This window comes from Amblyraja radiata, chromosome 8, assembly GCF_010909765.2.
Source record: "Amblyraja radiata isolate CabotCenter1 chromosome 8, sAmbRad1.1.pri, whole genome shotgun sequence".
Classification (NCBI taxonomy): Eukaryota; Metazoa; Chordata; class Chondrichthyes; order Rajiformes; family Rajidae; genus Amblyraja; species Amblyraja radiata.
The window spans coordinates 66301807-66315085 of record NC_045963.1 but is presented as its reverse complement, the minus strand read 5'-3'; the positions used below and the strand labels follow the sequence as shown (position 1 = coordinate 66315085).

The 13279-nt window shown below is 43.9% G+C and overlaps 1 protein-coding gene across 6 annotated transcripts in view; it reads right to left on the bottom strand.

The window, feature by feature from the left end:
* Positions 1-13279, bottom strand: part of stxbp5 (syntaxin binding protein 5) — a 245187-nt gene that overhangs the window by 123725 nt on the left and 108183 nt on the right. For all 6 annotated transcript variants that reach the window (XM_033026117.1, XM_033026118.1, XM_033026119.1 and 3 more), the window contains exon 7: positions 12902-12985. In XM_033026117.1, the coding sequence (XP_032882008.1) occupies positions 12902-12985 (84 nt within the window). The remainder of the gene's footprint in view (positions 1-12901; positions 12986-13279) is intronic.

Genomic DNA, 13279 nt, shown 5'->3' with positions numbered 1-13279 from the left:
ATTAAATCTATCTTGAATCTTGAATCTTGAATCTTGAACTGCTGATGGTAGTAGCATAATGAATTCTGAAGTGTATAGACGCATCCTATCTGCCCAAGGTCAAACAAATGCCTCAAAACTCATTGGCCAGCGGTTCGTTCTACAGCAAGACAATGATTCCAAACATACTGCTAAAGCAACAAAGGAGTTTTTCAAAGCTAATAAATTGTCAATTCTTGAGTGGCCAAGTCTATCACCCAATCTCAGCTCAATTGAGCATGCCTTTTATATGCTGAAGATGAAACTGAAGGGGACTAGCCCCCAAAACAAGCAGAAGCTAAAGATGGCTGCAATACAGGCCTGGCAGAGCATCATCAGTGAAAACACCCAGCAACTGGCGATGTCCATGAATTGCAGGCTTCAAGCAGTCATTGCATGCAATGGATATGCAACAGAATACTTTCATTTGATTGATTCATTTCATTGATTACTTTCATTTACATGACATTGCTGTGTCCCAAACATTATAGTGCCCTGAAATGGGGGGGACTATGTATAAACACTGCTGTAATTTTTACATGGTGAAACCAAAATGTATAAAAATGTTCTTTATTAAATTCTGACAATGTGCATTTTAACCACATGTGACTTTTTCTATTACAAATCGCAAATTGTGGCGTACAGAGGCAAATAAATAAATGATGGGGCTTTGACCCAAACATTACGGAGGGCACTGTATGTCAACAAAATACTCTCGACTCTTGGTAATACTAATTGAGCAGCATATGACAGTTGACAGAATCACAATTAATATATGGAACCACACAACCCTGAAGAAGGGTCTTAAACTAAAAACATCACCTATCAATGTTCTCCAGATCTGCTGCCTGACCCGAGTTATTCCAGTGCTTTGTGCCTTTTTTTAACCTTGCAACATATCCTGGAATCAACTTTAGATCATCTGCCCCAACATTACCTTCCATGGCCATGGCTAGAGTAGGCATTAACGGGTCCTTTTCAGAATGGCAGGCAGTGACTAAAGGGGTGCCGCAAGGCTCAGTGCTGGGACCCCAGTTAAACACAATATATATTGACGATGTAGACAAAGGAATTAAATGTAACCTCCAAGTTTGTGGATGACACAAAGCTGGGTGGCAGTGTGAGCTGCGAGGAGGATACTATGAGTTTGAAGGATAACTTGGATAGGTTGGGTGAATGGGCAGATGCATGGCAGATGCAGTATAATGTGGATAAAGGTGAGGTTATCAACTTTGGTGTCAAGAACAAGGAGGCAGATTATTATCTGAATGGTAGGAATGGGTGACGTTTCGGGTCGAGACCCTTCTACAGACTCTTTTCTGAAGAAATGTCTTGGTCCGAAAGGTCACCCATTCCTTCTCTCCAGAGATGGTGCCTGTCCTGCTAAGTAAAGGGCCTGTCCTACATAGGTGATTTTTTAGGCGACTGCCATAGTCGTAGCAGGTCGCCAAAAAAACGGCATCTGCACCCCCCTACGACAATGTCTACGACAAGCTACCACCTTGTCGACGTCAAACTACGGCAAGCTACCGACAACTGGCGACTCAATTGTCATGATTTATGACGTCCACCTACTATCACACCTACGACAATCTACGACCACACAGGCGGCAACCTACGACAACCGAGGTCAACCTACGTCCACCCGTGACAACTGCCGGCGACAACTAAAGACAACTGAATTCAATGCCTGTCGCTACTTGACTTCTCTTGACGCTGGTTGATGTAGGTAGTCGCCAATGGAATTCACCGGTCAGCACCGGCGACAACCTACGTCACTTGGTGACAACCCACGACAGCACCTCCGTCAGGAGAAGTCAAGCTACGCTCATTGGCGTCAAACCCACTCGCCGACTGTCGCCGAAAATTTTTGAACATTTTGAAAATCCAGTGGCAACCTGAAGGATGCTATGACTCTTTGGGCGACTAAGGAGACTACTCACAACCATACCGGCGACACCCCAGCGACAACTTAGTCGCCTAAAAAAAATCGCCGAAGTGGGACAGGCCCTTTGCTCCAGCTTTTTGTGTCTATCTTCGGTTTAAACCAGCATCTGCAGTTCTTACACATTATCTGAATAGTGTCAGATTAGGAAAAGGGGAGGTTCAACGAGACATGGGTGTTCATGTACATCAGCCACTGAAAGTAAGCATGCAGGTACAACAGGCAGTGAAGAAAGCAAATGCCATGTTGGCCTTCATAGCGAGAAGATTTAAGTATAGGAGCAAGGAGGTCCTATTGCAGTTATACAGGGCCCTAGTGAGACCATACCTGGAGTATTGTGTGCAGTTTTGGTCTCCAAATTTGAGGAAGTACATTCTTGCTATTGAGGGAGTGCAGCGTAGGTTCAGCAGGCTAATTCCTGGGATGGCGGGACTGGCATATGATAAATGAATGGATTAACTGGGCTTATGAAATCTTAGAGCTAACGGAATCAAGGAATATGGGGAGAAAGCAGGAACGGGATACTGATTTTGGATGATCACCATGATCATATTGAATTGCGGGGCTGGCCCGAAGGGCCGAATGGCCTACTCCAGCACCTATTTTGAATGAATACGTTTATTGGCCAAGTATTCACATACAAAGAATTTGCCTTGGTGCTCCGCCCACAAGTGACAACATGACATACAGTGACAGTTAAGAATGATACATCTATACAATTAAAAGTCTCATCTTGACCACTTCCTGTCTGCTCTGTATATTGATTTTAGAAAAAACGCTACCCTGTATCGCTGTAATTTTTGGCCATCTTACTCACATCCTCCTCCGCTGTGCCAGCCCCAAGGATTTTTCCCATCAATTAAAAATATAAAAGTTATGAGTGTTTAAAAAAACCTTGAGATCAGCTGATTGGTCCTCTCGCCTGTCAATCACCATGATGAGGGTAACGCCCCTTCCGGTGGGGGGGGGGGTGGGGGCAGGACTAAAATACCCCGGATGCCTGGACGCGAGTCAGTCACTCTGCAGGATCGCGAGGGAGAGGCCACGACTGTCATTCTAAGCTGTGAATCAATATAACTGAACTGTGAGTCTGCAATGTACTTGCAATAAATGATTTGTTAGCCCTTAATGACAATGCCATGGGTTGTTTGGCCTGCTGCCCTGCCTGTGCTTGAAAGTGCAATGCCTAATTGGAAATTAAATGAAATGAAATGGCAATGCCATGAGTTGTTTGGCCTGCTGTCCTGCCAGTGCTTGAAACTGCAATGCTTTATTAGGTCCGACTGTTTTTTTAAGGAATAAATGCTTTATTAGGTCCAATTATGTTTGGAAGGAATAAATGCTTTATTAGGTCCGACTGTGTTTGGTAGGAATAAATGCTTTATTAGGTCCGACTGTGTTTGGAAGAATAGATGCTTTATTAGGTCCGATTGTGTTTGGAAGGAATAAATGCTTTATTAGGTCTGACTGTGTTTAGTCCAAGTCCCGCTCATTTCATAACTTCCGCTTAGTGGACAGGTCGCGCTGATTGCGTAATTTCCGGTGAGTGCAGAAATCGCGCTGATTTTTTTTTTTTAACATCGCCCGGTGGGGTATCTGGGGCTCTGGGGTATCGCCTCAGCGCAGAGGGAGAAGAGGAGGGAAGAAACTGCAGCCCTAACACTTTTGCCTCCATCACAGTGAGGAGATGCTGGGTGGACTCACTGTGGTGGATGTTAATATGTGTTTATTGTTGTTTTTTATTGTATTGTATTGTATGTATGACTGCTGCAATTTCGTTCAGACTTCGGTCTGAATGACAATAAAGGCTATCTAATCTAATCTAATCTAATGATTGCAGAAGTGCCGCTGACTGTGAAAGCCCCAAAGTGGAGAGGCCGCGCTCAGCTGTGTGAGTAGATTCACGAAAATGTACTGTCATATATATGGTGTGTGAGCCAGTGTATGTGAGTGTGTGTGTGAATGTATGTGCGTGAGTGTATGTGTGAGTGTATGTGTGTGTGTGAGTGAAATGAAATGCCTTTATTTGTTGTTGTAAGTACTGCATACAACTAAATTGTATGTGTGTCTGTGTGCGTGTGAGTGTATGTGTGTGTGTGTGTGTGTGTGTGAATGTGAGTGTGTGTGCGAGTGTGTGTGTGTGTGCGCATGAGTGTGTGTGTGAGGGAGTCTGTGTGTAAGTCTGTGTGAGTGTGTGTGTGTATGTATGTATGTATGTGTGTGTGTGAGTGTATGTGTGTGAGTGTATGTATGAGCGTGTGTGTGTGTGTGTGCGCATGAGTGTGTGCGTGTGTGTGGTGGAGGGTGTAAGTGTGTGTGTGAGTGTTTGTATATTGGAATTGGTGGAGAGGTGGAATATTGCATTGGGGGACGAACCCTCCAGTGTGAAGCTGGGACCCAACGGGTCCCACTTAGTCTAGTAAAACATTAAACATTGATAATAAAACACTATTGATTAAATATGTGAATTAAATAAAATACCAGAGCAAAAGGAGGCTACAGATTTTTGGTTATTGACATGTGACTACTACTTGTGGAAGAAAGCTGTTTTTATGTCTGGCTGTGGCAGCTTTGACAGTCCGGAGTCGCCTTCCAGAGGGAAGTGATTCAAAGAGTTTGTGGCCAGGGTGAGAGGGGTCAGAGATGATCTTACCCACTCGCTACCTGGCCCTTGCAGTGTACAGTTCGTCAATGGAGGGAAGGTTGCAACCAATAACCTTCTCAGCTGATCTGACGATTCGCTGCAGCCTCCGGGTGTTGTGCTTGGTGGCTGAGCCAAACCAGACCATGATGGAGAAGGTGAGGACAGACTCTACGATTGCCGTATAGAATTGGACCATCATTGCCTGTGGCAGATTGTGCTTCCTCAGCTGCCACAGGAAGTACATCCTCTGTTGTGCCTTTTTGACTGTGGAGTCGATGGTGGCCCCCCACTTAAGGTCCTTGGAGATGATGGTTCCCAGGAACTTAAAAGACTCCACAGATGTGACTGTGGTGTTGTTGATGGCGAGTGGGGTGAGGAGAGGGGGAGCTCTCCTAAAGTTTACAATCAATTCCACTGTCTGAAGAGCATTGAGCAAGAGCAATAGCACCAGGATGCCAGCTGTGACACTTCCTGTTTGTAGGCAGATTCCTCCCCATCCTGGATCAGTCCAATCAGGATTGTATCGTCCGCAAACTTGAGAAGCATGTCAGAGGAGTCAGTGGAGGTGCAGTCATTGGCGTAGAGAGAGTAGATGAGAGGGGAAAGTACGCAGCTTTGCGGTGCTCCTATGCTGAGGGTTTGCAGGTCCGAGATGTGCTTTCCCAGCCTCACATGCTGCTTACTGTCTGTCAGGAACAGGCACGTGCTGTCAGGGTAGGCACTGCCTACCCTGACTAAAATTATGTAATGGTAATTATTAAATATAAATAGTAAAGGCATGGGAATTATTAGATTATGCCTATCTAAGAGATCGATCTCTTAGGTAGGCATAATTCTCCATGCCTTTCATCCGCAGCACTTGTAACACGCGCCGTCGGCACTGCTTCAAGTCATCAATGACAAGCGGGGCTGAAGGCAGCAGAAATTCTGCCTTTGCAGTACTGTGCATGCGCAGCAGCCTACTGTGCATGTGCAGCACTAGTTTCTTGGCGGGTATTTCAAATTTTAAGAGTATCTTAGGAAACAAAGAGTGAAGAATTGAGTGTGTACCAATAATGTGGTAAGAAGTTTTCTTGGTACTTTATGTTTTTAAATACCGTATTTCCCGGGGTGAGGGGGTGGGGGGAGAGTGCCTTTCACAGCATTTGGGGAGTCTAGCCCGGGGTAAAGTTGCGGGGAGGGCAGCAACATTGTGAAGGAGGGGGTCGGGGATCAGGCCAGTAACCCACTAGCCGCGACGTTCCGGGCACGGAGCCACCGCATTGTGGCCGGGGAGTGAATTAGCTCGGGTGGCTGCGAGCGGCCACCGGGACCGGACAGCCCCTTCTGCCAGCCCCCGCTCACCTCTGGCAGTGCTCTCCGACTGAACATCTCTCCCGCTGCTCGCCGGCCTCGCTCATGTCAACCGCTTCCCGCAAATCCTTAAATTCCGACTGCGCGATTGAGGTTACTCGGCTGTGGGAATTTAAGGATTTGCGGGAAGCTGCTGATATGAGCGAAGCCGGCGAGCGGCAGGTGAGAGATGTTCAGTCGGAGAGCACTGCCAGAGGTGATAGGACCAGCAGAAGGCGCTGAAGAGGCGGCCAGTTCTGCTGTCCGGTCCCAACGGCCGCTCGCAGCCACCCGAGCTGCTTCCTTCCCCAGAAGTGGCGGCCAGTTCTGCTGTCCATCCCCGGAGCGCTGCGGCAGCGGTGAGTGAGTGGGTTACTGACATGATCTCCGACCCCCTCCTTCTCAACACTCCTGCCCTCCCTGCAACTTTAACCCCTGGCACAGCCTCTCCATAAGATGACAACTGATTCAACTGATCCCGGTGTGCTCCTGTTTTTCCCACCATCTCTCCACCTGCCTTCATCCTCCATCCCTCACCCATTCAGTAATTAAAAAATGAAGATTTGGAAAACTTGGGCAAATTGAATTGTTATTTTTATTTTTACAGAGAGAACAATCTGTGCATGCGCGGTTTAAGATTTTTTTAAAAAGCCGACTGACTGCCTACCCTGAGTAATTACTCACGGCACGTACCTGGTCAGGAAGCTGGTGATCCACTGACTGAGGGGTTCAGGCACAGTCAACTCGGAGAGTTTGGAGTGTAGTAGCTCTGGCACAATGGTGTTGAATGCAGAGCTAAAATCAACAAACAAAATCCTCGCATAGGTTCCCTGGCGGTCTAGGTGCTGGAGGATGAAGTGCAGGCCCAGGTTAACTGCATCATCCACAGATCTATTGGCCCGATATGCAAACTGCAGAGGGTCCAGCAGGGGGTTTGTGATATTTTTCAGCTTGGCCAGCACCAGCCTTTTAAGGGTCTTCATGACTACAGAGGTCAGTGCGACAGGCCTGTCATCATTAAGACCAGTAATCCTTGCTTTTTTGGGTACAGGGACAATAGTGGAGACTTTGAAGCAGACAGGGACAGTACAGGTTTGCAGGGACTGGTTGAAAATGTCTGTGTAGACCAGTGCCAGTTGTTCGGCACAGAGCTTGAGAGTAGAGGGGGAAACATTGTCCGGTCCTGGAGATTTCCAGTTATGGAAATTTTCTATGTTTCTACGGCTAATTGCAAACAGTGTGTTCAGTCTGTATACCCTCCTGTCTTGGGATGTTTTGGTGTGTTAAAATACAACAGATGCAAGTTATTGTGCACAAGGTGTCCTATAGAATTTAGAACCAGAGAAACCTATGGCACAGAAACAAATGATTCAACCCACTGCATCCATGCTGATCAAAATAGGGGTACTTCGAGTAGTCCGATCTGTCTGTACCATCTAGTTTACACTTCTTCACATACTCACTCAAGCACTTTATAAAATAAATGCAAGGTCGGGAGGCCCACTGTCACAGAGAAATTTTAGTTTTGCAAAAAAGAAAAAATATAAACTGTTTAGTTGAATTTTCTTTAGAGTTTAACCGCCAGAATAGGTACCTGGTAGTTTGTGTGTATTTTTATTTTTCATTCATCTAAGATTATTTCATACAATATCTACAGTTACAGGAGGTCTTTTGGTCTTGTCAACCTCTGCTTCTCGCAGGTCATCGATAACAACTCTCCTGCCATTAAAGCACGCAAACAACCTGCTCATTGCGGAGATATAACATAGAGACATAGAACATAGAAAATAGATGGAGTAGGCCATTTGGCCCTTCGAGCCAGCACCGCCATTCAATATGATCATGGCTGATCATCCAAAATCAGTATCCCGATCTGGCTTTTTCCCCCATATACCTTGATTCCCTTAGCCCAAATAGCTAAATCTAGCTCTCTCTTGAAAACACCCAATGAATTGACCTCCACTGCCTTCTGTGGCAGAGAATTCCACAAATTCACAACTTTCTGGGTGAAAAAATCTCAGTCCTAAATGGCCTACCCCTTATTCCTAGACTGTGACCCCTGGTTCTGGATTCCCTCAAAATCTGGAACATTTTTCCTGCATCTACCCTGTCCAATCCTCTAACAATTTTATATGTATCTATAAAATACCCCTCTCATCCTTCTAAATTCCAGAGGATACAAGTCCAGTCGACCCATTCTTTCATCATAGGTCAGTCCCGCCATCCCGGGAATTAACCTGGTGAACCTACACTGTGCTCCCTCAATAGCAATAATGTCCCTCAAATTAGGAGACCAAAATTGCACACAATATTCCAGATGCGGTATCACTAGGGCCCTGTACAACTGCAGTGGGACCTCCTTGCTCCTAAACTCAAATCCTCTCATAATGAAGGCCAATATGCCATTAGCTTACTTCATTGCCTGCTGTACCTGCATGCTTACTTTCAATGACTGATGTACACGCACACCCAGGTCTCGTTGCACCTTCCTTTTTCCTAATCTGACACTATTCAGATAATAATCTGCATTCCTGTTTTTGCCACCTAAGTGGATAACCTCACATTTATTCACATTATACTGCATCTGCCATGCTTCTACCACTCACCCAACGTATCAAAGTCATCCTGCAACCTCATATCATCCTCCTCGCAGCTCACACTGCCACCCATCTTTATGTCATCCGCAAACTTAGAGATATTAAATTCAATTTCCTTGTCTAAATCGTTGATATATATTGTAAACAACTGGGGTCCCAGCACCGAGCCTTACGGCACCCCACTAGTCACTGCCTGCCATTCTGAAAAGGACCCGTTAATTCCTACTCTTTGCTTCCAGTTTTCAATCCATGTCAATACCCTACTCCCAATACCATGTGCTCTAATTTTGCACACTAATCTCGTGTGGGACTTTGTCAAAGGCTTTTTGAAAGTCCAGATACACCACATCCATAGGGCTTTCCCTTACCCATTCTACTTGTTACATCCTCCAAAAATTCCAAAAGATTAGTCAAGCATGATTTTCCCTTCATAAATCCAAGCTGACTTTGACTGATCACTGCTTTCCAAATGCACTGCTATAACATCTTTAATAATATACTCCAGCATCTTAGAAACATAGAAAATAGGTGCAAGAGTAGGCCATTCGGCCCTTCGAGCCTGCACCGCCATTCAATATGATCATGGCTGATCATCCAACTCAGTATCCTGTACCTGCCTTCTCTCCATACCCCCTGATCCCTTTAGCCACAAGGGCCACATCTAATCCCTCTTAAATATAGCCAATGAACTGGCCTCAACTACCTTCTGTGGCAGAGAGTTCCAGAGATTTACCACTCTCTGTGTGAAAAATGTTTTTCTCATCTCGCCCCTTTATCCTTAAACTGTGACCCCTTGTCCTGGACTTCCCCAACATCGGGAACAATCTTCCTGCATATAGCCTGTCCAACCCCTTAAGAATTTTGTAAGTCTTCCCCACAACCAATGTAAGGCTAAATGGTCTATAATTCCCTGTTTTCTTTCTCCCTCCTTTCTTAAAAATCTTGGCAATCCTAGAAGCAGATCTAAATATATTACTTTAATAACTGATATGGAAATAGGGCACATGCGCAATTCCCTCTCTAGAAGAATTACCTGGAAAAATTCTCACATTTTTTTTTTTTTTTAAATAACTGAAATAATTACATCATTCAAACGAAACAAAAATCCCCAAACTGAATCTGAAATGCAAATTGTAAAAATTAACCTTATTCTTTTCAGCAATTTAGGGGTGGTTTGAATGAAAAACAAAATGTACTCAACATTCCACGGTAGACACCAATGTTTACAACTAAACTAATAAAGATGCATAAAATATTTTGCTGTTTTCAATAGGTATACCGTAGCAGTGTATGTGAGATACTGAAAATACAGTTTTGTGCCTTAAAATTGGTTGTAGGTTTTCTTAGGTAAGAGCCAATACTTAAATCCTAATTCTTGGTAATTCTGTGTATCACCAGAAGAGATGAAGTAAGAGAATAGAGGGCACGAGAAGAGATCAGGATAGAGAAGGCAAAGTCCAGGAAGGAACGTAGGAATGATGAAGGGTACAGAGGAGGTAAGACACAGCTTACTCCCCCACTACAACAATCAGCTGAAAGAAGGGACCCAACCCGAAATATCACAAGAGACAGATTGGGATCAGAGGCATATAGAGATACAGCACAGAAACAGACCTACTGGCCCACATGGATTATTTACACAAATTCAGCATTAATCCCAGTTTTTTATTCTATTATTTTCAAATTCTAGCACTCGCCTACATTTTAGGAACAATTTACAATGTCCAATTAACCTACACGCCTTTGGGAAGTGTGAAGAAACTGCATAACTCAAGAGTAAACCCATGCAGTCACAATGGGAACATGCAAATTCAACATACGCAACACCCCAGATCAGTATCGACCTCTGGAGCCGTGAGGCAGCAGCTCTGCTAGCTGCACCATTGCGTCACTTGATAAGACCTGCTGCCATCTTGTACAGGCCCATCCCTACCCTAAGCAGTTAGCAATTACCAAAAATGAAATATGCCGATAATACTAAAATAAAGCTATTTCCAATGTCAGTGAGTGGTAGGTAAAGGAGAAGAGGTAAGAGCAGGCAAATTGAGAGGAACTGCAGAGCATGGGCTGCTGAAACTGAGCAACTGTGAGAGATTAGAACAGGTTAAGGAATTGGATGAGAAATTGATTAAAATGCAAAGTCTTTTTCATGCTCTCAAGATGGAATATGAAGAACCAGAAAATGGAAATTCTGCTTAGCAGTGCAGAGAATAAGTTCGAGAAAAATATTACTTGCAAAGTTAATTACAAATATTAAAAGTAACCAAAATGAAGATCTTGCTTGTACTCATCAGGACCTGACTATGCAAATTAAATTTTGGCTAGATTATATACAAAGAAAGGCCAAATTCCTTTGAAAGTGTGTCGAGTTAAATATATGCATTCAACCTCTATAAATTATAATAAATTATAAATGAATGTTAGAATAAATGTTAGCCATTTAATGTCTGGAACCTGACCATAGCACAATGTATCAGGTTTGGGTCAGAAGATATTACAGGCATTTGCGATGATAGACACAAAAAACTGAGGTAAATCAGCGGGTCAGACAGCATCTCTGGGAAAAAAAGAGTAGGTGACATTTCGGGTCGAGACCCTTCTTCAGACCGTTTGGGTCATATTCAGATGGAACGTGGCTGTGTCAGGTCTTGGATTTAAATACAATATTTTACCCCATAGCGAGGACTTGGAGAAAGAGACTGCCTCAAAGCTAATACTTTCAAAAATATATTGCACAGGGATCACATAATGGTGAAATATGTGACAAAGTTGCTAATGGAAAAGAAATAAGAAAACCCTATTAAAATGCTGAAAACTGTCCCAGGAAAATCTTAAACGATGTTAAATAAATACCATTGAAAAGACTTATGGGCCTGTTCCACTTAGGCGATTTTTCAGGCGACTGCCGACGACTGTCAAGTCACCTGAAAAACCGGCGACTGGAACGGCGACTGTCAGAGTGGAACACACACACACACATACACAGCTTCCTTCACCAGCCCATTATGCAGGCGGGGGACAGGGCAAGCGGGGGGCAAGCTGTCTGAAGTGCAAAGCCAATGTGATGCAGACACACACCGCGATGAACAGGAAAGTTGGGGCTGTAATTAAGACGGTGAAAGCACAGTGTACGGGAAGGGTCACCTAAGTCCTTTAAAAGAGGGGGGGAGAAGGAGTGGAACCAACTTTTAAGAAGTCAGAGATACACAGCTGTGAAGCTCAGTGGACATTAACATTACCGGTCGGTTATCCTTGGTTCTGAAAACTACTGCTTACCTTTTTTTCCCCCAAATGGGCCAATGAAATTCACCAGTCAGCACTGGCTACAACAAACGAGAACTTACGACAACCTTCGACCTTCTGGCAACCCACTACCACTGCATCTATGGCACGAGAATTCTTGCTACTCTCCATGGCGGCTTCATTCTGGTCGCCTCTAATTTTTCAACATGTTGAAAAATTTGCAGCGACCAGAATGAAGCCGTGACTATTTCCAGAATGCGGGAACTCCTCACGACCATGAAGGCGACTACCCGGCAACCACCCGCGACCATGTGGCAACCACATAGTCTCCTACAGTCGCCTAAAAAGTCGCCTAAGTGGGACAGGCCCATAAGAAACCTTACAGGTGCCAGGACTTGCTGATTTTTAATGGAAATCCTGGACACTAGCAATCACCTTCCAAAATCTATTTAATGTCTGTACATGAAACAACAACTTGTACCAACTCTATCTCAATATTAATTAAAACATTTTAAACCATGCTGATTTGTCCAAGTAGTTCAAAAGGTGAATAGGTCAGCAACATCCTATCCTGAAAAAGTTAATTTCTCTTATAATGGAAGATGTGATATTTTTTGAATTTTTTCCCTGTCACTCATTAAAGGACTTGCATTTCAGGGATTCAACATGGTTACTGCATCTTTTTTCAACCTTCCCTGAATTTTTCAACAATGCTGAAACAAAGCCAAGTTGAAATTTAAAGAAAGGATTGTAATTGTGGGCGTCATACTTTCAATAGGTTTGAACTGTTGAGTGGCGATTCAAAATTTCTGCTGTCATGGTAAATTTTGTGCTTTCAGGCGACAAAGTGGTGGCAACAAAAGATATCTGTGCACTTGTCTGAGAGGACAATACATGTAAACTGCTGTCAGGATCACAGAAATGGTAAATTAGATAGACCATTTGCAGAGGTTGTCAAATAGACAGAGACAAGTATGGTTTTCTGACTTACTCATGTGGAGGAAATTTAAACTCCTTACAAATACCTGTACTGAACAAGATTGCAAGGAAAATTACAATGCTGTTCATCAGTTATTCAATTCATGTGATTACATTCACATTTTATAACAATCAAAAGTTTACCTCATCGTAGCTGTATCTGTACTCTCCCTTCTTTGATTTGAGGTCCCATAACACCAAAGTTCCAGATTCAAAACCAATTAAAAGCTGCAGAGACAGAAAGAAAGGTCACCAGATTAATCAACTCAAAACAAATAAAATCCCACCTCGTTTCCCATCGTCAAATCCATAATCACCAAAGTGGGTGGTATTGTAGATAGTGAAGGTGGTTGTCAAAAACTGCAGTAGGATCTTGATCAATTGGGCAGTTAGGCTGAGGAATGGTTAATGGAATTTAGTATAGAGAAATGTACTTTGGCATTTTTGGAAGATTAAAATGGACTGGACCTACACAGTGAGTGTTGTAGAGCAGAGGGATCTAGGAGTGCAGCTACATAGTTT